This window comes from Asparagus officinalis, chromosome 8 (assembly GCF_001876935.1).
Source record: "Asparagus officinalis chromosome 8, Aspof.V1, whole genome shotgun sequence".
Classification (NCBI taxonomy): domain Eukaryota; kingdom Viridiplantae; phylum Streptophyta; class Magnoliopsida; order Asparagales; family Asparagaceae; genus Asparagus; species Asparagus officinalis.
The window spans coordinates 27,860,839-27,887,185 of NC_033801.1; the positions used below are offsets into that span (position 1 = coordinate 27,860,839).

At 37.1% G+C, this 26,347-nt stretch overlaps 3 protein-coding genes across 3 annotated transcripts; 1 reads left to right on the top strand and 2 right to left on the bottom strand.

The window, feature by feature from the left end:
- On the top strand, positions 8,625-8,981 carry LOC109821046. The gene has a single exon (XM_020387241.1). The coding sequence runs from the start codon at positions 8,625-8,627 to the stop codon at positions 8,979-8,981; it is 357 nt and encodes a 118-aa protein (XP_020242830.1).
- Positions 19,244-20,336, bottom strand: LOC109822450. The gene is made up of 2 exons (XM_020388648.1): positions 19,608-20,336; positions 19,244-19,505 (listed from the first exon to the last, which is right to left on the bottom strand). The coding sequence occupies exons 1-2, from the start codon at positions 20,175-20,177 to the stop codon at positions 19,326-19,328; spliced, it is 750 nt and encodes a 249-aa protein (XP_020244237.1). The 5' UTR covers positions 20,178-20,336; the 3' UTR covers positions 19,244-19,325.
- Positions 20,308-22,943, bottom strand: LOC109821047 (PKS-NRPS hybrid synthetase CHGG_01239-like). The gene is made up of 3 exons (XM_020387242.1): positions 22,048-22,943; positions 21,020-21,427; positions 20,308-20,932 (listed from the first exon to the last, which is right to left on the bottom strand). The coding sequence occupies exons 1-3, from the start codon at positions 22,941-22,943 to the stop codon at positions 20,308-20,310; spliced, it is 1,929 nt and encodes a 642-aa protein (XP_020242831.1).

The window sequence follows — 26,347 nt, forward strand, 5'->3', positions numbered from 1 at the left end:
GAACGATAGATACATTGGTGACCCACAAGACCGAGTTGTCAAGTAGATGCTCGACTCAACAAGAGCTAGCATACGCCTTGATTTGGTCCAGCGCATCCCTCTCGGCGTCAAGCAGGTCACCGACCATTAGCTCTTCCCTCCTTATCTCGGGCCAATTCGAGTAGCACAACTCCAAGTCGCCCCCCATGACCCAGACGAACTTCTCTTTCCAGTCCTTGTTCAAGTCAGGAAGGTCGGTGATGAGCTTGTACTTCCCACCATTTGGAAATAGAAATGAGGCTCAGTCTGGTACACTTTCACACTCACCAGATGGCCCAAGACTCGCAAAGATGGTTTTATTGCCAACCAATAGAAAATCACCACGAACCCCACTAAGGTTGTGATAGTGTTCATCTTCATCTGGGCCGGTGATACCCTAGCACCATGAAAACTTGTTCAAAAAAGGGTGTAAGGGCAGTCGTAGGCCAAACTCCAAGAGCTTCAAGTAGAGCAGAGCCCGATCTGGCCCATGGTCATAGACTACCTCCGACCTCATCGGGACCATCAGCTCATACTCTCAGGGGATATCAAACCACCCGTGGAGCATCCTCTTCTGTGCCTAGGTCACCTCGGAGTGGAACTCTACCAGAAGAGCTTGTTGGTCTACGAGATCTGATGCCATCCTAGAAAGGAGAAATGATCGCAGGAAAAAGCTGGGCAGGGAAGATCTTGAGTTCTTAGAAGAGAATTTCAAAAGACAATAACCGCCATCTCTATGGCCCTGGTTCTATATATATAAACAGCTGAAGCAGCAGCTGCCATAATCTGAACGGCTAGATCAAGCTTTGTCCGACGGTCAAGATTAATTCTCAGAATCCGAAGCGACACATCAAGGATCAAGGCGCAACCTACTTACCTTTGAACATCTCGCAATCTGGCACGAAAAGTAGAGTTGTGGAAGTCAAAAAGAATGTTTTGTAACATTGGCCACGTAAAATTTGAAAAGACTTTTTCAGTTCCCTTATTTAATACACACACACGTCCGTCCAAAGCTACTCTCATTTCATTCGGACCTGGCCCAAGCCGACTCCAAGCGAAAGGGGCTAACTGTTATAGTATTTTTAGTTGCCAAAGTACAACACTTTACCAGAATGGATAGGTGTCCCCCTACATACACCGCTCAAATTAGATCAGCGGTCAGGACCAAGAATCCCGACTTAGCCAATTCGTCGGGTCAACATCTCCATAGGACAACTCGAAGGGCGGTACTTATTAGTTCTCTCATTGAAGATGACTCGCTATGAGCCCACTCGACCAGTTATTCGACACCTCACGGGGTCGACTCGAAAGGCGTTATTTCTTGGCCAAACCAAAGGACGACTTCAACCTCGAAGTTCCCCTGCTGATAACATGTCGGTGTCACATTTAATGCTTGGCGGGAACCACCATACCTCTAGCCCTGATAACCTTCATGACACATCGGACCACGTCAGCACTGTCATGCATCCGATCACTTCGTATTAAATGCTGACGTGACATCTCCTCCACTAGTCAACTGACACCTATAAAGTAGGTGTTGACGTAGCCGCCAGGCCATACTCGTTTGTCGTCATCCTGTGCTTGGTCGAGATTACTATTCTACCCTTTTCCACCACTATAAATAGAGGTATTATTCTCAACATTGAGGGGGAATTTTTCCAGGGGATTTTTCTGAGGGATTTTTCAGGAGATTTTTCCAAGCAATATCTGCAAATTATACTGCACTACACTTTAGAACTCATGCAGTTCTTTATTTTTCCACTCAAGTCCATCAACTGACTTGATTGTCGGAGGAACCACGAGAGAACTAGTCTGCGTCCTCTCACGAGTTGCTATTGGTGTAGGCTAAAGCTACTCAATTCAAAACCAGATATTCAAAGAAGTGAGGGATCCCTAATCAACCTCACCCCCATTATATTAACTATTTGATTATTTAACATCAACAATAAGCTATAATCCTAACCTTTTCTATCATGGGTTTAATTTCATTAAATGCAGTTTAAGCAATTAAATTTAAAATATGACACATGCATCTAATATGAAAATTATCACCATGACATGACAATAGAAAAGATAATTTAATATGATCTAAAGCTACATTATTATTACTTACATTATCTAGTGAAAGTGAAAATAATTTTTTAGAAAATTCTAATTTTGAAAGTTTTTCTATTATTAAATTTGTAATATTAATACCAGTGTGTGAATCTTCAAAAGCAATAAAAGAAATAACTATTTTAAACATTTGCCAAATATCATCAATCTACTGTGTTGTGATACATAAATAACTAGTTTGTACTATATATGTCCAAATATCAGAAGTTAGAGAAAATTTACAGTTTAAGTTTTAAAAACGAGAAATTATTTTTTTATTCTTCGTGAGAATATTTCAAAATATCACATTGACAAAATTGATGAGAATTTTTTTTAAATGAGGGATAAAAACAATCTTTATTCATATCCTCAAATTTATCATCTTTTACTAATTTAAAAGGAATGTTTTTAAGAACAATAAAGCTGATGATGCATTTCCGGGATTTAATTGCATCAAGGCTACCAGAGGTTGATGATTGGGAGAGTAGAGACTGACAAATGTCTCCTTGAGACGTTGGACATGAGCTCTATTTTACTTTTCTAAATGGCGTTTGAGGTGCTTGGTGCCGCTTTTATAATGAGCTTAGAAAATATGGCCACATAATGCACCTTTAGCATTCTGGGTGAGAAGTTTACCGTGTACATCTTTATTAAAAATCTATCTTCTAGGAAAAAGTTTCACACATCGAATCTCGGCCTTTTAGGAGCTCTAGGTAAGGGATCATCGCCACCAGATTCGGGATCAACATTGGTAGGAGTAGATGTAGCTGTAGTTGTAGGTGTAGGTGTAGTAGGAGTAGGAATAGGACTAATTTCAATATCGGGAGTTGGCACTTACCCTTCATAATCGGAGGAGAAAGCTATTTGATTGGAGAATTAGAGAGTGAAAGAAAGAATAAAAGAGTATTAGAGAGTATAAGAGTATTAGAGAGAAGTAGATGAGTTTTAAATGAGAAAAATAAATAAAATCTCCCCTATATATAGAGGCAGCCCCCTAGCCAAATGACCAAAACATCCTCATATTTTGACCGTTTTTGGGGTATTTTGGTCAAAACACCAAAAATAGCCGTTATAGGCTATTTTGGTCAGATTGGTCCCGGCCGGGTCCAGGCCAACCCAGGCCCGGCCCGGGCAGCCCTATCTGATGGTCACATTTGTGATTGTTGGCCCAAGGATCTGGCCGACCCGGGCCGGTCCAAATCTTTCGTCGAATCCAGGCCTTGGACCGGGCTAGACCGGACAAGGGCTATCCCGGCCCGGCCGGGCCATCTTCTTGGTCGGGTCGGGCCCAGTTGGGCCCGGAGTATGATTCGGTCCGAGAATCTGGGCTTTTCCTAGGCCCGGAGCACGATTCGGCCCTAGAATCCGGGCTTTTCCAAGGCCCGTACCTGAGGTCCAAATGGGCAGTCGTGGTTAAACTTGGACCGAGGGTGGGGAGAACAAAACAAAACCAAGTTAAGGCCTTTTTTTTATATATAAAATTATGTTTAATTCTGGACCTTTTTCCCCCTCTCCACTGAAGATGCAAAATGGGCCCAGTGTTGCTAATTAGCATATTCTGTCAAATAGGGAACTCATAAAGACTCTACAGTGAGGTCACAAACATGACGTAATCATCAATAATGGAAATATAACATTCTAGTGTTTTCATGAGTAATTAATTAGCTTCATCACCATAATCATGATTCATAATGCCTCAAGAAATGAGTATTATCTTATAAGCACTGAAGATTTGCCTTTTAAGACTACCCAAAGACAGAATGATGTGAAAGTGGCTTTGAAGCAAAGCATTCCCTGAAACTTGTCCTGCACCAAACATTTCTTCCACTGTAGAGCAGGAGCACAATAGACATGGAAAGAGGACAACCAAAAGGCTTGGTGGTGATTTTGTTGGCAAGACTTCGCGTAGGACCCAGTCATGTGAGCGCATGTGTGTGTATCCGATAGTTCTCAGACTTTAGATAAAGTTCTTGGTAAAACAATATCACCGACCAAGGTCCAAGCAAGCAATTGTCGTACTCAGTCGGTCAGTCCACTCTCCTGCGTAAGCCAAATGATTTATACCACATTATCTTTTTGTCTGAATCCCCACTGACGTACAATAAATCTTAGGGGCTGACCCAAAGTTTTACTCCCAAAAAACCCCCATCAAGTTGTTTTGTATGTTGCGATAAACTCGAACTTCAAGTTATGTGCAAAGAATACAAAGTGTATAGCTAAATATAATCTGGTATTCAACTATACATCCAAGTACGTAGCTATCTAACTCTATATCTATAGTATGTGGGCGTACACCTTGCAACGCACTCTATAGTATGTGGCTATATATCGTACCCTACAGTTTGTACTCAGACCCTACTGTATGTAGCTATATACTTCTTATTCTACATCTTGCATTTAAAGATAAAGATAAAGGAACTTCGTCTGTTAGGTTTATTGGAATATGCAGAGCTCAATGGTTCTTTTTCGGTATATAGCTAGGAGTAAAACTTTATTAGGGAAAACCCTTAAATCTAATGTGGGTTGTCAAAAAAAATGTCCGCACTGAGTTTATTAACAACACAAACGGAACGGTAAATATGGATTCAGATCCTCTTCACTACAAAAAAAATAGTGGAGGGACCACTACATAATCATAGCCATTGATTATCTAGTTGATTGTTATGATTTTTTCTTTTAGTACAAATTAGGAATGAGTGCAATATACGGGGGTATGGTAAGTGTTAGATTTAGATTGTAACATAACTGCCTACTAAATAATCAACGCTTGAGATTAAAAATAGTGGTCTCTCCGCTACTTTTTTGCTAATTTCCGTTTATGTTGTGAACAATAAAGACAAAAAATTTTAGTTTGCTGTATTTATCCGTACTGGAGCTTTTCTACTAGTGGAATATTTGGGGCAAAGGGTGCTACTAATTTGAACTTTGTCCTTTCATTTGTGTAGGCACGCTTTAGTAAATTTGAGGACTTGAAATTGTGATTTTCCATAACCTAATTAAAATGCAATTTCCAAGTGATTTGGGTATTTTTTTACATGGATTAGAAATATTCTACAGGAGAGAAGATCAATAGTAAATGTTTTTATCTTTTCGCTTGAACTCTTTAGTATATATATATAAGAAGTGAACTGCCCTGCCCCAGTTGGCATTCAAAACCGTATTTTTTTTCTCCATCAGTATTGAACGTATGATGTTGTATTTCACATGTTGTATCATTTAAGTTATTGAAGGGGGGACAAAGAAATTTCAATAAGATACTATTCTGACTTATGGTGCGTTGAACTCCTTTTGCAACTGATCAACTGCAATTTTGTCGAGTTCCTACTAAATAGACATAGTCAAGAGTCACATCCTTAGAGCAACTCCAATGGGGAGGCTGCAAAATGCAGCCTCCCCAAAGTATATTCTTGGGAATATGCTTTTTTAGAGGGGGCACTCCAACCACGCCCTCTATATGAAGCTCTATTTTGTATTTTCAATTGATTTCTTTTATAATACTTTAAATAGATTTGAAAATATAAAAAATATAAAATGTTAAAAAATTATATGAATTAATTTAAAATATAAAATATATTATAAATTAATACTAAAAGTATAACATATAATATACTCATTATTTAAATAAAATTAATTATCTTTAATAAATTGATAATAAGACATAGATAAGAGCCTTTAAATTTTAAAAAGCAGAAAATATAGCATAATATTTGGAACAACCTTCACAGCTACTCCGAATGATAAAATATTATATATTACATTCAGCGGCATTACATAGAAAATAAAGTACATGAAAAAAACTAAAAATCGGGCAGGCCATTTCCTCCATATCCACCGCTTCTGTAGTCAGGTATTCCGTATTGACTTCCTGCATAACTATATTCAGGATTAGGAATATCAGATGAAGAACCTCCGGTTGTGTTTCTATTTAAAATCTCTTGTTTTTTAATTCGAAAATACTCGTGTTCTGAAGGATCAGTAATAGTATCAAGATTAATCAACATAATCTTACTTTCCTGGCGTTCCCTTTGAATATCTAATTTTTTCTTTTCGTTTTCGGCCCTTAACATCATAATCTGGTGCATTGCTATTCTATCATTTTCTCGTTGTCCATGACTTTTTTTTTAAAATATCGACAATTTCTTAATTGCTTTTATTGAGAGTTTCCGAGTCGAGGTTCTTTTCAGTTGCCTGTCGCCTCCTCATCTTCTCTTTCTTCCTTCCTGTCGATCGACTTGTTATCATATCTTCGTCATTATGAGTATATTCCTCATTATCGTCATTTAAGTTGACGACAGGAGAACTTGAATCTGATCCCTGAGATGAGCGGGACTTTGAAGTTTTGGAAGTTGCAGGCGATCTGACACTTATATTTGCCCATTTCTCTGCATCTTTTAAAATTGACCAAACATGATCAAATAGAAACCCCTTTCTCTCTTCTGGATCTTCTGCAAATATTATCCTAGCACGTTTAATCTACCACAAGAGAGGAAGAAACATTTATTAATAACATGATAGTAGATGATAATCAAGATTTATGTTATTCAAAATACTTACAATGTCAAGCTCAGAAGCACCGCTTGGATTTAAGCGCTCGACTTGTCGAATACATCCTCGAAATTTACTAATGGCCTTCATAATTAATTGCATTCGGCATGAGAGAGACTTCGGAGTCCTTTGAGAATTACAAATATTGGAAATCCTTTCATGAAATAAAGCAGAAATTCGTTCCCACAGCTTGCCCTTCTTTTGATTAGAACCCATGACTGGATCTTGAGAAATTTCGAGCCATGTGGCGCATAAAATTTGGTCTTCTTCTTGTAAAAAAGATTTTTCGTGACTAGATGCCATAATCTAAGGAGGAATGTAAAGAGTTATGAATATAGAATAAGAAGAGTTGTGGTGGAGATATGAAAATTGTGCAAGTATTATATAGGGATCAGATGTGGGGAGTCTCCAACACCAGGAGAATCCAATGTGGGAAGTCTCCAACACAAAAGGAATCTAATGCGGGGGTGAGAAGCCAATGCTGAAAAGAATCCAATGTGGGGAGTCTCCAACACGAAAGGAATCCAATGTGGGGGGTGAGAAGCCAATGCTGAAAAGAATCCGATGTGGGGAGTCTCCAACACAAAAGGAATCAAATGTGGGGGTGAGAAGCCAATGCTGAAAAGAATCCAATGTGGGGAGTCTCCAACACGAAAGGAATCCAATGTGGGGGGAGGGGGTGAGAAGCCAATGCTGAAAAGAATCCAATGTGGAGAGTCTCCAACACGAAAGGAATCCAATGTGGGGAGTCTCCAACACTAGGAATCCAATGTGGGGAGTCTCCAACAAGAAAAGAATCCAATGCGGGGAGTCTCCAACACTAGGAGAATCCAATGTGGGGAGTCTCCAACACAAAAGGAATCCAATGTGGGGGTGAGAAACCAATGCTGAAAAGAATCCAATGTGGGGAGTCTCCAACACGAAAGGAATCCAATGTTGGGGGTGAGAAGCCAATGCTGAAAAGAATCCAATGTGGGGAGTCATATTATTTAATGACATTACATCCATCTCTAAATAACTCACAACTTATATGATTATTTCTATAAATAACTTCTTCATCCATCTCTAAATAACTCACAACTTATATGATTATTTCTATAAATAACTTCTTCATCAATGAACTATGGAGTCGGACCGTCACATCTACCTTCTTCTTCTATTTCTATAAATAACTTCTTCATCAATGAACTATGGAGTCGGACCGTCACATCTACCTTCTTCTTCTTCTGACGACGAAATATTTTCTCAGTACATTAAAGATTGGGAGGAAGATATAACACAATGGGAGAAGGAAGATGAACTCTTAGCTCGCGTACATGCCTCTAATAATAAAATAATGACTTATCTCTCTCAAGAGGCAGAGCGGCCGAAGCGTATTGGCTCAGTTTTATCATATCTTCGTCATTATGAGTATATTCCTCATTATCGTCATTTAAGTCGACGACAGGAGAACTTGAATCTGATCCCTGAGATGAGCGGGACTTTGAAGTTTTGGAAGTTGCAGGCGATCTGACACTTATATTTGCCCATTTCTCTGCATCTTTTAAAATTGACCAAACATGATCAAATAGAAACCCCTTTCTCTCTTCTGGATCTTCTGCAAATATTATCCTAGCACGTTTAATCTACCACAAGAGAGGAAGAAACATTTATTAATAACATGATAGTAGATGATAATCAAGATTTATGTTATTCAAAATACTTACAATGTCAAGCTCAGAAGCACCGCTTGGATTTAAGCGCTCGACTTGTCGAATACATCCTCGAAATTTAACGATATTAATGTATTACAGTCGTCTAATTTGTTCGACAATCTATCACAAGGTATTGCTCCTCCTGCTCATTACACAATTCAAGGAAAAAATTATGATGTCGGTTATTATTTAGCCGATGGCATATATCCGAAATGGCCAACACGTTCAAACCATTTCTAATTCCGATGATAAAAGAAATAATATTTTGCAATGATGCAAGAAGCATGTCGAAAAGATGTTGAGCGGGCATTCGGTGTTCTCCAATCACGCTTTGCTATCGTCAAGGGGCCAGCCCGTTTTTGGGATAAACAAATTCTGCATGATATCATGACTGCTTGTATTATAATGCACAATATAATTATCGAAGATGAACGCGACGAGCAAGAAGATGTTGTCATTTCAACTCCACAATCAATTCTGAATGCTGAAAATATGGAGATAACAGAAACTGAACGATTCCAACGGTTTCTTGCTCAACATAAGAGGTTGAAAAACAAAGAAGCTCATTTTGCACTTCGAAATGCATTGATTGAACATTTGTGGGAAAGACATGGAAATGAAGCGATGTAACTTTTTTTACTAATGAAATAATGACTTTTTCATTTTTAATTACTTGGTTCTTGAAATTTTATATTTCAATTAATATTATTCAATATTAGTCTCATTTTGAAGGTATCGACAAAACATTTCCAACTGTAAAACTTTTATTTAAAAATAATTAGTAGAAATAAACTTATGTTGATTTTAAGTTGAATATCTAAAAATAATTAGTTAGTTAGAAGGGTAATATTGTTATTTTTTAGGAGGAATAGTGAAATGGAGGGGGGCTGCATATTTGGAGCAAAAACTCCAAATATACAACCGGGTGGGATTTTTTGCAGCCGAGCTCCAAAATTTGGAGCTCGGTTGGATGCCAACCGGGCTGCATTTTGGAGAAATACAACCCGGTTGGAGCTGCTCTTACAAAGAGATTTATCATTTTAACATTTAATATGTCCCTCCCTCCTGGTTGAGTAGCATTTTTTTACTCTCTTAAATCCACTTTAAATATGTTGTAATCTCGTTGTTGTATCTACATACATCACATATCAAAAGTAAGAATCGAACATGAAATGTAAACATCACATATCAAAAGTAAGAATCGAACATGAAATGTAAAAGTAAATAAACAAGAAAAAGAGATAGGGAGAAAGTGATCATCTCATTTTATTCATCTTCATTTCTCCTCTATACATTTTGTCTTCCATGGATTACATTATATAGATGTGGAAGAGAATACTAAAAGTCACAAGTAGGTGAAGAGTCTTCTTCTAGTAATGTCCACATTCATTGTATTTATATTTACAACACTCCCCCTTGGACATTACTACATGATGTCAATGCCTCGTTAAAAACCTCGCTAGAAAAACCCAGTGGGATAAAAACTAGTCGAGGAAAAGAGTACACGACATTAGTAGATTCTTGTTACATTAGTTGCCTCATTAAAAACCTTTAGCTAAGAAAACCATGTGGGACAAAACTTAGCAAAAGAAAAAAAGAGTACAACTATAGTCCTTCAAGGTACAATCTTCGGGATTGCGCTGAAAATTCGCTCCCCCTGATGATGACAATCTTCTGAGTCTATGCTAAGAAAAACCCAGTGGGACAAAACTTAGCGAAAAAGGGGTAAATTATGATAATAGACCTTCAGGGCCCAATCTTCAGGATTGTTCTTTAAGAATTTGCTCCCCATGAAGAAGATAGTCTTCCAAGTCTATGCATATTGTGAACATGGAGCTCATGTGGATTAAAAGAATTTTAACGCAATATGTTTTCTCATGGTTCCATTTACATATCCACTGCTCATTTGTACAACACAAGCTGCATTGTCCTCATAAAGGACATTGGGGGGAATATCATCTTTCGCTAGACCACACGAGCCACAAATATATCGTATCAATGATCTTAATCATACACATTCTCGTGAGGCCTCATATAAAGCGATAATCTCTGAGTGGTTATAAGAAGTAGTCACCATAGTCTGCTTAACAAACCTCTAAGAAACGACAGTACCACCACAGAGAAAAAACATAACCAGTCTGGGATCTGGCGTTATGGGGATCAGACATGTAGCCAGCGTCCTAATAGCCCACCAATGTCATATCTTGGTTTTTTTTATAGAATAGTCCAAGATCTTTTGTACCTTGAAGATAGCGAAGGAAATGTTTAACGACATTCCATTGTCTCCTTGTAGGATAAGCACTATACCTTGCTAGCAAGTTCACCGCAAATACAATATCAGGCCTGGTGCAATTTGCGAGATAAAGAAGTGCTCCAATGGTGCTCAGATAGGGAACTTCTGGCCCTAACATTTCTTCATTATCTTCTTTGGGTCTAAATGGCACATGTCATAATTCAAAACTAATATTCATCTAAAGCTCTGGAACGCAGGAAGTGTAATTAGCGATTCTTATTCGAACTATATTGGTTTTTCTATATTTGGATTATATGCATTTGTCAGACAAGTTTAATTTATTCTTTTGATTTGCTTTAAATCTGATGCAACCTATTGTGGTTTTTATTCATATGTGTATATTTTAGAATTTGTCTGACCTAAAATAACACAATGTTGCGATAAGTTTGAGATTTAGAGACCAAAATTCTATTAAATTCTGGCATGAGCGATGTGGTCATCTTGGGCAAAATATGATTTGTCGGATTTCCCTTAAATTAAATGGGGCATATCAAACGAAATCCGCGACCAATGCATATCAACAATTTCCCCCCTTTATCTAACTAGTAAATAAGCAAAACATTTCTCATCTGCGTATTACTTTATTTGCAGTCCATGTTTCTATATCACCACCATAGCGTACCTCTATGGGACCTCATCGGTGAAGGTACATACATTATTTATAAACTCCGTCCAATAATTTAGTACCTATGGCCAATGTTAGGGATCAATTTATAATTTAGTAGTCGCTGACATGGGCATTTTTATTGAAGATCGATTCTCGACATATTAGGGGGAGAATTTAGTGCCCAAAATCAAAATAAATGTCAAGTAATTCCATTGGTGAAAAAGATCTTCAATATTTATATTCACGTACTAGTAAACTGAACCAGATAGTTCACATGATAATCTGCTAAAGAAAAGAGTGACTAAGCCCCATATTCATGTTGAGTATATCATTGATGATTTGGTATGCCAGAAGCAATATGTGCCAGAAGCATATAAAAAAGATAAAAGTCCGCAGGCAAACTAAATTATTGACAGTCACTCCGCATAACCTCCAGAAAGACGGTATCCTGAAGATGGAATCTCCAGTAAATTGCACGTGCACTTGAATAATCACAATACTGGAATGCGGAACGGCCAAATCCAATTGTTAAGGGAAATGACAAGGATTTGGTTGACATAAATAAGCTTTGAAGTGGCCACGAATTTGTGAAAAAGGAGAATATATAATAGAATATAAAAGTTTCGACAACATAGTTGCCTCTACAGTTGCTCTTACTATCTCCGAAAATAATCTGGATCTAGAACCTAAGTCGGTAATAAAGTGCTTGAAGCATTCGGACTAGGTGAGATGGAAAGTGGCAATTGAGGCTGAGCTGAACTCGCTAAAGTATTTTTTGAACCTGTATTCATATATCCCTGCAGGATATAATGGGTCTTCGTAAGAAAAATAAATGACAATTGTAAGGTGGTGAGATGTAAAGCGAGATTCATAGCTCAAATGGGTTCACGCAGAGACCTGACATCGATTTAGATATAAAATATTTCTCGCTATTAGTGATTGTATTACGTTCCGCAAGTTAATACCTATAGCAGAAACTATGATTTATATATGCAGTATATTGTACGTTATGACCATATTTTTAATATGAGTCATTAGACGCTAATATTTTTATATGAAAGTCTCTGATGGACTTAAAATTTCCTGAATTAAGAGAAAACGAGAATCGCAACATGTATAGCATTAAATTATAAAGGTCGTTATACAACTTGAAATAGTCGGGTAAGAAATGTGGTATAATCGACTGAGCGAGTTCCTTCTGAAGAGGAGATATGCAAATAATGATGTCTGCCCTTGTGTGTTTATAAATGGCTTTTTGTATTATATCAGTCTATATTGATGATATAAATGTTATGGAATGCACAAGGACTTACAGAAGCTAGCTCATGCCTAAAGACGAGTTTGAAATGAAAGACTTGGGAAAAACAAGTTTTGTCTCGCCTGCAGATCGAGCATTTTTCCCAGAAAGATTTTTCTACACCAGTCAATCTATGTGAAAAAGGTTTGGAAAGATTTTATATGGATAAATCTCATCCACTTAGCACACGCAATGGTCGTTCGGTCCCTCGAATGGATAAAGATTTCAAGTTGTATAACGACCTTTATAATTTAATGCTATACATGTTGCGATTCTCGTTTTCTCTTAATTCAGGAATTTTAAGTCCATCAGAGACTTTCATATAAAAATATTAGCGTCTAATGACTCATATAAAAATATGGTCATAACGTACATATACTGCATATATAAATTCATAGTTTCTGCTATAGGTATTAACTTGCGGAACGTAATACAATCACTAATAGGAGAATATTTTATATCTAAATCGATGTCAGGTCTCTGCGTGAACCCATTGAGCTATGAATCTCGCTTTACATCTCACCACCTTACAATTGTCATTTATTTTTCTTACGAAGACCCATTATATCCTGCAGGGATATATGAACTACAGGTTCAAAAATACTTTAGCGAGTTCAGCTCAGCCTCAATTGCCACTTTCCATCTCACCTAGTCCGAATGCTTCAAGCACTTTATTACCGACTTAGGTTCTAGATCCAGATTATTTTCGGAGATAGTAAGAGCAACTGTAGAGGCAACTATGTTGTCGACAACTTTTATATTTCTATTATATATTTCTCCTTTTTCACAAATTCGTGGCCACTTCAATTCTTATTTTATGTCAACCAAATCCTCGCCATTTCCCTTAACGTTTGGATTTGGCCGTTCCGCATCTCCAGTATTGTGATTATCTAGTGCACGTGCAATTTACTGGAGATTCCATCTTCAGGATGAACCTCTTCCGGAGGTTATGGGAGTTACTGTCTTTCTATATAGAATTTAGTTTGTCGGAGACTTTTATCTTTTTCACTAACAAGTTTCCTATGCTTCTGGTGCAGTACGCTTCTGGCATACCAAATCATCAATGATATACTCAACATGAATATGGGGCTTAGTCACTCTTTTCTTAGCAGATTATCATGTGAACTTCTGGTTCAGTTTGACTAGTACGTGAATATAAATATTGAAGATCTTTTTCACCAATGGAATTTCTTGACATTATTTTGTATTTTGGGCACTAATCTCCCCCTAATAATGTCGAGAATCGATCTTCAATAAAAATGCAGTCAGCGTACTAAATTATAAATTGATCCCCTAACATGGGCCATAGGTACTAAATTATTGACGGAGTTTTATAAATAATGTATGTACCTTCACCGAGGTCCCATAGAGGTACGCTATGGTGGTGATATAGAAACATGGACTGCAAATAAAGAATACGCAGATGAGAAATGTTTTGCTTATTTACCACGTATTAGATAAAGGGGGGAAATTGTGATATGCATTTGGTCGGATTTGGTTTGAATGCCCCATTTAATTTAAGGAAATCCGACAAATCATATTTTGCCCAAGATGACCCAATCGCTCATGCCAGAATTTAAAAGAATTTTGGTCTCTAAATCTCAAACTTATCGCAACATGGTGTATTTTAGGTCAGACAAATTCTAAAATATACACATATGAATAAAAACCACATAGGTTCACAAGAATTTAAAGCAAATCAAGATAAATTAAAATTGTCTGACAAATGCATATAATCCAAATATAGAAAAACCAAATAGTTCGATAAGATCCATTACCTTCCCCTCGTCCAAGCTTATGAATATTAGTTTGAATTATGACATGTGCTTCAGGCACTACGACTGAACCAATTAAACTTGCATTATGGTTTCTCACAACAGTTGGTTGTGTTTTTAACAACTACTAATGCAAAGATTAGTTCATAATACTTGATATAATTTTTAGTTGTACTATTGTAAGAGTACAAGGTTACTTGTTGAATTGTATTCAGTCGAGGGTTTAAAATCCAAAAATGGCTACATGATAAGATCTCCTACTATGTTTATAGTCTCCCCCTTGTCCACGCGTATAAGTAATTTTCTGAATTATAGCATGTGATACAAACACAACTCGTAAGCCAACTAGTCTGATATTGTGATTTCTAATCATCAATTGATTGTGCTTCTCTGCGACTACTAATGTAGATATCAATTCAGAATGCTAAGTGCAATTCTTGGTCATGTACTGCTGCTGGAGTACAATATTATTTGCGTGGAATAGGGAAAAGAATTTTTCGATCAATTTTATCACTGTCTGTAATGCTCTGCTTACAGAGTTTCAGCTGCTAGATAATTTGGTACAGAGCTGAATCATATTTAGTCATGTATTTAAAATCCAAAAAGTCCTAATTCAGTCTGCCAGTTACGTTTGAGGGAAGATTATTGGTTTCTATAGATCAAAGCGATCCTTCAGGGATTGCCCAGAAAAGTGAATACTTTTTCATGTATTAATTGATAGAGAGAAAATTTAAAGTGTTTGCCTTCTGGGCAAATATACTTAAAGAATCAAGAGATATAATCATGCAAAAATCACAAGGGTGTCAATAAAAATGAACGTTCAAGGCCAAAGACAAGTAATAGTTACTATTATATATCACAGTGTACTAATCACGGGGACGAAAGATTAGTGCATGAGAAAATAGAAAAATTTGCATATCCAGAAGAGTGACTCTATCTCAAACTTATAAAAGATTTGACATCCTTTAACTGTTGCTTGCATTGATAGCATTTGAAAAATTCAACATCACATTTAATGCAATATAGTACTAGTCTATAAGCATTGATAGCATTTTGAAAATTCAACATCACATTTAATGGTAGAAGACTAGTAGAAAATACATTCTTATGGATGTACTAAATGCAATCTGGTGAATCACAGGTGAAGAAATCGCAATTACAAAAGTTTCCCTATGGACCTTTATAACACAAACTACAAGAAGTTATGCAATTATATTCAAGGTAGTCTTTGACTTTTTGACCCAAATCACTCATGTCCAGAGATAAAACTATGCTCACCCTTTTACATAACCCTTTATTTGCAACTTGCATAACTAGCTATCATTTAAACAAGAAAACAACGTACGACACATTTATTTGTACTTCTAAAGCTCCATCTATGTGCAGTATTTTTGAGAATGACTACTACTAAAACCCCATCTCATCAATGACATGAGCAACAAAAAAAATATACATCCATATATGCACAATCAAGTCTTTTTTTTTATTCACATGCATGACATATGGAAAAGACCAGTGATAAAAGATTCAGAGTAGGGCCTTATGCTTGATTCATTCTTTACTAGCCTATCTAAGGCCCAAGTTTGACTACTACTTGGATATAACTATGCTTCTGTAGCATTATGTGCTTTTTCTTTGGCAGTTTTGTCAATTGAATATATGCAGGTTTTCTTTGGAGCCTTCATTAATGACTTCAAGTTCATTCCATGCATCCCATTGAGACGATATAAGAAATAGAGTTGGGAATAAATCAATGTCCTTTACAAGAGAAAGGTTAAGATACAACAAATAACATGTGCACGCTACTACTTACAAGCAAAGACAAATTGTGAGAAACTTTTCTATCTGATATTGCAATTATGAGGATTGGCACCTCGGCTATTTAGTATCTTGATTTATTGCAAGCTTGAATTTGGATACATTTGTAAATAGACAAAGGTAGAATGTATTATGTATTGTTACCTCGTAAGATGTGTACACCGAAATAGCTCTTACCACCAATGGACGGTTACGGACCGGCTAGCTAGAGCTTTCGTGCTGATAACGTGTTGTAATCTCGTTGTTGTATCTACATACATCACATATCAAAAGTAAGAATCGAACATGAAATGTAAAAGTAAATAAACAAGAAAAAGAGATAGGGAGAAAGTGATCATCTCATTTTATTCATCTTCATTTCTCCTCTATACATTTTGTCTTCCATGGATTACATTATATAGATGTGGAAGAGAATACTAAAAGTCACAAGTAGGTGAAGAGACTTCTTCTAGTAATGTCCACATTCATTGTATTTATATTTACAACAAAATATATGATTTCTAGGATTTAATTATAGTCAAATCTACATTAATCTGCTATCATATTAAAATCTCTCCCACTGTATTAAATTATGGAGGATATAGCGGTGGTTGAAGGCTACCTTTCAAGCCTCTTACAGTCTTACCGCATAGCAAGGCTAAAGCTACAAAAGGTGAGCACATACGAATTTAGTAATAAAACTTTGCTACAGGGACCCAAAATATGGGACCAACAGGGGGGACAGTGAGGTGTCCCTCTCCTATTAAATAATGAACTGGTTATCATTAATGATGGTCAACTTATTATGTAATAGGAGAGGGACACCTCACCTGTCCCCCGTGTTGGTCCTATATTTTGGGTTCTTGGGAAATTTTTCTTAGTAATAAAATATTAGATTAATGATGACCAGCTCATAATAGAATAGGAGTGGAACACCTCACTTATCTCCTATTGGTGTCATATTTTGAATCATTGGGTAATTTTTTTTTAGTAATAAAGCATTAGGCCATTATTGCATAGAGGCCCTTAAGAACAACCCCACCTAAAACGGGACACGAGGCAATGGCTGGCATGTGTCCACATTTATATGTACCGGGGTTAAGTGGGTAAAATAAAGCGGGGGGTTGTTGGTTCTCTATCTTGGCTCTTGAAGGTCATGTCACAGATCCCCACGGTTTCCTTAAAAAAAAAAAGACACCATCCAGGCTGTTGCCAGCACCAAACCCGCGTGAGTCCCACCTCGACCTGTTGCTTCTTTCGTTTCGTCAACAAGTATGTTAGATCAATTAATTACTGAGAATGAGAGTAATATTGGGCCCTTCATGGGTCATAAATTTTCAACTGCAAAATATTAGAGTCCCTCAAATGTTGCTTTAGAAATATATATAATAGGACTTGCTCTCTCCAACAACTCGTATAGCTCAGACACAATTTTAGCACTTCCAAAAATGCAAGAGAAGGTAAATAATTCACTTGCAATATGAGATACATGTTGAGATTATTAATACATGAGTCATATCTATACTGAATAGAATAAAGAAGAATGATAAGTTTAAAATAAGAGTATGAATCAATATTTAGTAACTACAATTTTTAGGCTAAATATGGTTCCTAGCCTCTATTTAAAGAGAATAAATTAGTGTCTCCAAGAAATGGAATCAGAACTAAGATTATGACCTAAAGTAATGTTAGAAAAAAGACAAAGTCTAATGTTGTAGCTTGATGTTCCTAGCCATGTATCGCATACGTCCTCTAGTTAATACTCTTTTCAAAAAGGAGATGTTAAGATTATTAATATATGAGCATAGTCTCAAATTAAATATGATAAGAAAAAACTAATATCTAGTTGTTATAGCTTTAAAGTTAAAATTACATTCCAATAGGCCCGTCAACTCGAATAGGACTGATTTCTTGCCAACAAATGCAGAAGGTACCCATATATAGAACGATAAATTCATGTTGACAGTCTGTGACTTGCAGGATAATAAATTCGTGTTGGCAGTCTTTGCCCTCGGAGGGGCCCTCCTCCTCCTCCTGGCTCATTTGTTAATTCCAATGACATTGTTGGGTGAGCCCACTTGACTCGAGATTAGATGCTTGTACTAGAACTTTCCAAGCTGACTCCCCCACAACCATTCCACCATTTGTAGCCGACTCACACCAAACATAGCCTGTTTAAGAAGCACCTAGAACTCTGTGGGACTCTTTCTTTGACGATCAATCCATTGTGGGCGAGTACTACATTTTGGAAATAATTTATGCATCCACTTAAGCTTTTAAGATTCATTAGCTATTCAACATGTTAATAGCTTATCTATTTATTTATTTGTTTGAGGATTACTATTTCATCTCATTTAGATTTTTTGAGTTTCTCATCATCTACCTGGGAGTAGTTGTTACGTGTACGACGCGCACAGTTATTGTTAGGAATGCTCTATTCATACCTTGGATTTTTAGGCGGAGAGAGAGACAAAGATTTAGAGGCTGTTTGGTACATTTCCGGAAAAAAAACACAAAACCATCATGAAAATCATTTATGTACATTTCAGAGGGTTTCCCCCATTTGATTTATTTGGTTTGTTTCAGAGTCACCGCGGAACGGGTCCAACTATATCCACTCCCAAACAGTAACTTTGGGTGGTGGATGGACGAAATTGCCCTTTATTGTTAATTAAGCTTACATCGACCATTAAATGCTTCTCATTAAGGTTCATTAATTCGGTTCATTAATTCTGAGTCCACAGTCCTCTTTTCGCTGCTGAGCATAATCGGACACCGGACACCGTGTCCGGTGGGTTATAAAATTTTTTTATTTTGTTTTATTAACTAATTCCATTTTAATTGTGTATTTAAAATCCATGTTAGACTATAATCCGTGTCGGTTTATAATCCGTGGGTCATAAATTTTTTTTAAGTGTTATTAAAAAAATCATTGAAGTGTTATAAAAAAAATTAATCCATTATAATCCGTGGGTCATAAAAAATCATTGAAGTGTTATTAAAAAAATTAATTTTTTTTAGAACATATATAAATGTTGGTTTAATTTTAATATAATTTGAATTTTTAAAATCGTTAATAAAATTTGTTTAAGTGTTTGAAATGTTTGAAGTGTTAGACTATAATGAAGGATAATAATAAAATTTATTAGAAAATCAAAGTATTAATCTACTCAACGAAATACATCAATTGTTTTTTCGATCCTAATTAATTGTTCTTTCTTCTTCTTGTTGCTGCTCGACGTTCTCCATCTTCATTGTGGAGACGGTTAAAGTGACCGATCGAGAATGCAAATTGTGCATCTAAACCATCTGCAGATTTGTCGTGATGGTCGTTCCAGTAAAATGCTATGGGTGGTACCGGATGATCCCCTGGTTTCATATGCAACTGGAAAAAAATGTACAAATATTGAAGTTATATTCTTATATAAAAAATTAAAGTTAAAATTCAACTTGTTTATATGATCGTCGACTAGTGTAATTTTCTTACCAAAATCCAATGATCATTGCTAAGATGTCCGCACACCACCTTTCGGGTTGGAGGTCCTTGTGTTTCATCTAATATCGCTGGCAGACAAGTATTTCCTCCATGTTCACTGAATGTCATGAAAACAACATTATATGTTGTTGCAATTACGTGACCGCAATCCGGTACCGCCATCCAGTAATCATCATCCGCTGGTCCATGGTAGTGAGCAATCGATTGGATGAGATTAGTCACATTAGAACTCCTCGCACTCCTCCCACCTAAGATTCGAGCGTACAAGGCGCTTCTATTCTGTAGATCTGCTACTAAGTCTTGTCTAACTTTAACCCAATCATCTTCTGTTCCGTAAATTGCTAGAGCCACCGCTCTAAATCCACAATTTCCGTCTGCCGCTACATCTGTGCATTGATCTATGTATTTTCTAATGTAGGGCGGGAATTCTCTCTCAAATACAGAATTCTTAAAGATGAACGTGGTGCCTTTGGAAGAAGGGGTTGACATTGGAGGCCTTGAGCACGGAGGATTTGGAGAAGATGGTGATACTGGTGGCCCCGTACGTTGGGATGTGCTCATTGGACTCCCCTGTGATTCAGAGATAGAAGCAACACGTCCAGGGCCCTTTACAAATGCATAGGTTGACAATGTTAAATTGAGAATAATAAATTAGTAACTAATATAAATCATAATTTTCAAATATAGAAATTCATAAGTTATGTAGTATTACCTTTTTGTTTGGAGACTTTTTAAATCCGTACTGTTTCACAACCCTCTCCCACACCGAAGGTACATGGAGACTAGAGAGCTTTTTACCCTTGGTTTTCTTTTTAGCAGTAGGAGGTGCAGTAATATCAGGGACTTCTTCGAACAACGCCCTCCTCACTGGATTTGGTGGAGTCGGGGATCCATCCGCGGCATCATTAGGAAATATTGGAAACTGAATATCTAACTTTTTCCAATAATCATGTATTTGATCCAACGGAATGCTATACCCATTTATGATGTAGTACTGAAGCTCATGTGCGCACGGTAGACCATGAGTTCTCCTTAGGTAGCAACCACACGTTGTTGGATCCTGACCCATTTCTTGTAAAACTTGCATTTCTTTCCTTATGAGGCCGAATGCTTTAAACGTGATTGATCTGTTCAGATTAACAAACAACGTATCTCCAAGGGTGTCTGTGTTGGATTTAGTAGCGTTAACTCTCGCTACTTTCTTAATCTCACAGATTTGGCCTTCCATCACCTTGTGAAGTTTCTCCAGTACGGTATCGAATGGGTACCGACCACCATCTAAATGTCGTTTGACGCGATGATGTTCTCCTTCGACCCTGCATTACCAATTGAACTTGAATATTAATTATTAATGTTGACTACATGTAACGATTATTTAGTCACGTAAATCTCACAAGGCTTACCTATTTGTTGTGTAGCTTCCGAAGTGAAAATAATGGTCGATGTAAGCTGACAGGATTTTTTGGGAATGCGGACTAATCCATGTGTCAATGCAGTAGTTCAGCAATGCTCCCCAATTCGAGTAATGTGCTGCCAGACGTCCCCATCTATCATTAAAGTCATCTATGGTCGGTGCACTTATCGCCCAATTCCAACGAAATTTAAATCCTTCTGCCGCCTCTTTTAAAAAACCAGGTTGCTGCAGTGCTCGTTGTAGCACGCATTGCTCAATGTGACGGCGACACAAATGATGCCTGGATTCCGGGAAAACATACTCGACAGCATGCATCAAGGCGTAATCTCGGTCTGTTACAATGACATTAGGTGTCACTTGGCTAACGAACAAAGTACGGATAAACTGTAACACAAACCTGCAAAATAATATAACATTAATAATTTTAAATTTAAACGTAGGACAAAATAACTGTACTAAATAATTGTCAATTGTAATTTATAACAACAAATTAACATAATAACAATATTAATGACAATACTACAATAACAATGTTAATAACAATAATAATACTATAATAAGTCCTAATTAAACAATATAATAATTTTCATAACAGTAACAACTCCTAATAATACTATAATAAGTTCTAATTAAACAATATAACAATAAAAAATAACAATATAATAAAAATAGTAACTCCTAATTAAACAATTCTAATAATGTTCATAAAAATAATAACTCCTCCTAATTCAACAATTCTAATAATGTTCATAAAAATAATAACTCCTCCTAATTAAACAATTCTAATAATGTTCATAAAAATAATAACTCCTCCTAATTAAACAATTCTAATAATGTTCATAAAAATAATAACTCCTAATTAAACAATACTAATAATGTTCATAACAATATTAACTCCTCCTAAATATTCAATTTAACATTATTCATAACATTGACAAACAATTGTACTAAATAATGTTAATTAACAATTTTAAATTTAAACATATGACAAAAATTAAAATTCATTAAGACACAAACCTGTAGTTTTCTTGTCTCTCATTTCGCATGAATGCGTAGGCGATAGTGAACGTTTTGTCCGTACTTGTTGCACCGACCACTTCTAGTAGAGGCATGTCATACTCATTGGTGTTGTACGTACAATCAATCATCATGACTTCCGGATATGCATTCACCATCACAAAAGAAGCCGGGTGGCAGAAAACAATATCTCCAAGTTCGGAAGATTCATCAGCAGTCCGAACGTCGTACATGTAGTTCAATTGCCTGAGTAAATGGATGAAGTTATTCATCGGGGTCCGACCTTCTCTTTTCTGGGCACGTACCTTACTGACAGCATTGTAAACTTGTTTCTGACACGATTTGTTCTCCGGATCAGCCCTTTTCATGGACGCCAACATATTACTCGGGCTTAAATTAAAATTCTCTTGCTCCCTAATAACTTCAAGTTGAATAGGGGATATTTTACCTAAACGAGATCCCACAGCATGAGACGGGAACGGATGGTTGTGTCTCCCCTCCCGGACTTCAAAGTACCAGCGCCCTCCAGGGTACTCCATTCCGTCCAACCAAAATGGACAATTATTTTTTGTCGTTTTAGTGGACCTAGTTCCAGTAACCTTTTTTGGTCTGTATCCGCCACCTTGGCTACATAAATATCGAACTTTGGGCCGTCGGCCGTCTTTTCCCTTCGAATCACGAATTGCCAAAGTAACGTTCCTCAAGCCAGCAACATATCTTACATGAGCATCCATGTCCTCTCTACTAGCAAAACCTCCTTCCGGATTACCGAAATCGGTTGAAATGTCTTCAAACTCTACATATGAACTATGATCCTGGAATGGATCACTTTGTGTTTCGTCGATGACGAATTCAACTTCATCAAGATTTATGGAGTTGTAATCTCCAGAATTCATATTGTTTGTGATTGTAATTGTAAGTGTTTGAGTTGTGAGTGTTTGAGTTGTGATTGTGATTTGAAAAACTTAAACTGTTGGCCTTTTTATATGTAAAAATCTAAGGGGTCAAAATCAATTTTGATTCTGAGTGGTGTAATTTATTTTTGAAAAAAACGATTTTATGTAATTTGTGTAAATTGTATTGGAAATGAAAATTGTTATAAAAATTCGAAATCGAAATTCGAAGCCAACCGGACACCATAAAAATTCGCAATCCGGTTAGTGGCTAAAATCGTTATTTTTACTTAAATGCATAACCAATGTTTCAAATTACGTAGCAGTCAATGAGATCCATTGTAAAAATTATGTTTCAAATCGTAAAAATTAAATAATAGTGTTAGTTTGTTATTTTTACTTAAATGCATAACCAATGTTTCAAATTACGTTGCAGTCAATGTTTCAAATCGTAAAAATGGTTATGGATCTCATTTACTAAGAAACATATCCCAAGAAACAAATCCGGTTAGTGCTAAAATCGAGTATTAATTACGTTGAAAATTGTTATGGATCTCATTTACTAAGAAACATATCCCAAGAAACAAATCCGGTTAGTGCTAAAATCGAGTATTAATTACGTTGCATTTAATAACACAACATATCCCAAGAAACAAATCCGGTTAGTGCTAAAATCGAGTATTAATTACGTTGCATTTAATAACACAAAGGTATTTAATAACACAAGGGCAACAAAAGGGTATTTTTGGCAATCCAACTCCCAAAATTACTGTTTGGGAGTGGATATAGCAAATGTGCCGCGGAACTCGCCTGCGGGAGAGCGGGGGTCGCCTGCGTGGAGGGATCGAGCTCGCCTACAAGGAGGCAAGAGATCACCTGCGTCGAAGCGTGGAAGCTCGCCTGTAGAGCCCACGGGTCTAGAGGAGATCGAGGAGCTCGCTTGTTGAAAGGGCGTGGAGAGCTCGGCTTAAGCATTCGTGGACCTCGCTTGCTCGAGACCTCGCCTGTTCGAGAGTGGACGGAGCTCGCCTGTGAACGCAGCTCGTCTGCGTCGATGGAAGACAGTTGGATCACATATCTGCCCTAGGGTTTCCCTATAAAAGGGAAACCATCTTCACGAGATTTTTATGGAGCCGAGTTTATCACGATTTCTCAGAGGACTTCTAGCGGCGGCGATTTAAGAAGAAGACTTGTGGTGATTTGAGAAGAGACTGAGTGGTGATTTATTCAGTTGAATAAATCACACTTGGTGCTATAGCAATTCTACAGTAATCGATTTTCAATTGAGAGACCTCAAGTTTAAGATCTTCTCTTAGCAAGTTTTGTAATTTCTTGTGGTTAAATAAGAAATTATTTGTGTGGCTCCCGTGGATGTAGGCAAGTTTGTCGAACCATGTAAATTTGTTGTCTCGTCTGATTTACTTATCGTTTTATCTTTGTATTCGTTATTGCTTGTATTGGTTGGTTTGAGTTTGGTGTAAACTTAAGCTACGGTTGCTTTCTCTCGAAATTGATTTAGCTTCCGCAGCGGTCAAGTGGGCGTCCCTCACTCCCAACAATTGGTATCAGAGCCATTTATTCAGATTGGTGGTGGTAGAATTTTTAATCTGAGTTGGTGCTTTGGTTATTGTATGGTACACACAAGGTATTTGTTAAAATTTTCTAAGAGAAGCGGATTTATTAATACAAATGGAAAATAACGTCTACAAGTAAAACAGTTAAAGTTGGAAAGTATGAGATCGAGAAATTCAATGGGAAGAATGATTTTTCTTATTGGAGGATGGAGATGAAAAATTCGTTGATTTCACAGAAATTGCACAATGTGTTAGCAGGAAAAGAAAAGAAGCCCAAAGATATGTCAGATGAGGATTGAGAAGAATTAGATCTCGAAGCACGTACGTTGATTATCCTATGCCTTGAGAGGGACGTTGCTTTCTTGGTAGATGGAGAGGAAGCGACTGCGGGCGTGTGGTCAAAGTTAGAGAGTACATTCATGACAAAGAGTCTAACAAATCGAATCTACTTAAAATCCAAATTGTATACTTGCAAGACGAAGGAAGGCTCGTCAATTTGGGAATATATCAACAAGTTCAATAGGATCATATCGGATTTGAAGGACATTGATGTGACAGTAGAAGATGGGGATCAAGTACTTCTACTACTTCTTTCTTTACCAAAGTCCTATGAAAATCTGGTTCAAACACTGATACTTGTGGGTGACAATTTGAAGATGGATAAGACTAGAACGACGCTTATGACGAATGATCTTCGGAAAATTGCAACTAGTGACATGGCCACTAGTGGTAACAAAAAACAAGCTCATGCACTGTTTGCTAGAGGAAGGGGCAACAAACGAAGAAAAGACAAGTGAGGAAAGTCTAGATCAAAATCGAGACCTCTTGCGGGAAAATCATGTTTCAAATGCGGTGAGCTAGGGTATTTTAAGGTCGACTGCCCTAATAGGAGAGTAGGTAGAAAAAAGAACAACAACAAAATTGAGAGGAGAGAAGGCTACAAAGAGGCAAGCTACGTTTCAGAGGAAGGGAACGAAAAGGAATGCTACGTTGTCATGGGTTGTGAGAATATCTTCGGGAAGTGTATTCTTGATTCAAGCTGCTCTTACCACATGTGCCCAAATAGGAAGTGGCTCACTACCTACAAAAGCATTAATGGTGGAACCGTATTGATAGGGAATAACCATGCTTGTAAAATGGTGGGGCTAGGTGATATAAAAATCAAGATGCATGATGGAGTGATCAGAACCATGAGGGATGTGAGGCATGTTCCCGACTTGCGAAAAAAATCTTATCTCAATTGGTGCATTGGACTTCGGTGGCTGCAAGATTGTTACAGAGAACGGAGCGAAGAAGGCTATTCGAGACTCCCTAGTAGTGATGAAGGGTGTTCGTCGTGATAATCTATATACTCTCTCGGGTATGATGGTGACAAGAGATGCAGCGGTTGGAACCAAAGAAAGTGGTGGAGACCCATGTGAGCACACACGGTTATGACATAGGAGGCTTGGGCACATGTCAGAGAAGGGTCTAGATCTGCTTTGTTAGGAGGGTTTGCTGAAGAATATGAAGAAACCTTACATGGGTTTTTATGAGGATTGTGTGTATGGAAAGGCGCACAGGATCCAGATCTTGAAAAGCGAGCACAAGAGCAGAGGTATATTAGACTATGTGCATACAGATGTTTGGGGTCCGGTTCAGACAACTTCCAAGGGTGGTTCTAGGTATTTTGTCTCGTTCATAGACGACTATTCTAGGTATGCTTGGATTTTTTTTCTTAAGCGTAAGAACGAGTTATTCGAGACATTTAAGAAGTGGAAAATAACGGTTAAGAACAAGACAGACAAGAAATTAAAGACATTAAGATCTGATAACGGTACAGAGTATACATAC

What these genes read in the sequence shown, in the direction of transcription:
- LOC109821047 (XM_020387242.1), bottom strand. Translation starts at nt 22,943, where the DNA reads ATGAATTCTGGAGATTACAACTCCATAAATCTTGATGAAGTTGAATTC. An exon ending in GAGAGACAAGAAAACTACAG is followed by an intron (nt 21,428 to 22,047) that starts GTTTGTGTCTTA and finishes ATTATTTTGCAG; the next exon opens with GTTTGTGTTACAGTTTATCC. An exon ending in GGAAGCTACACAACAAATAG is followed by an intron (nt 20,933 to 21,019) that starts GTAAGCCTTGTG and finishes TTGGTAATGCAG; the next exon opens with GGTCGAAGGAGAACATCATC.
- LOC109822450 (XM_020388648.1), bottom strand. Translation starts at nt 20,177, where the DNA reads ATGAGCACATCCCAACGTACGGGGCCACCAGTATCACCATCTTCTCCA. An exon ending in GCAATGATCATTGGATTTTG is followed by an intron (nt 19,506 to 19,607) that starts GTAAGAAAATTA and finishes ATTTTTTTCCAG; the next exon opens with TTGCATATGAAACCAGGGGA.
- LOC109821046 (XM_020387241.1), top strand. Translation starts at nt 8,625, where the DNA reads ATGCAAGAAGCATGTCGAAAAGATGTTGAGCGGGCATTCGGTGTTCTC.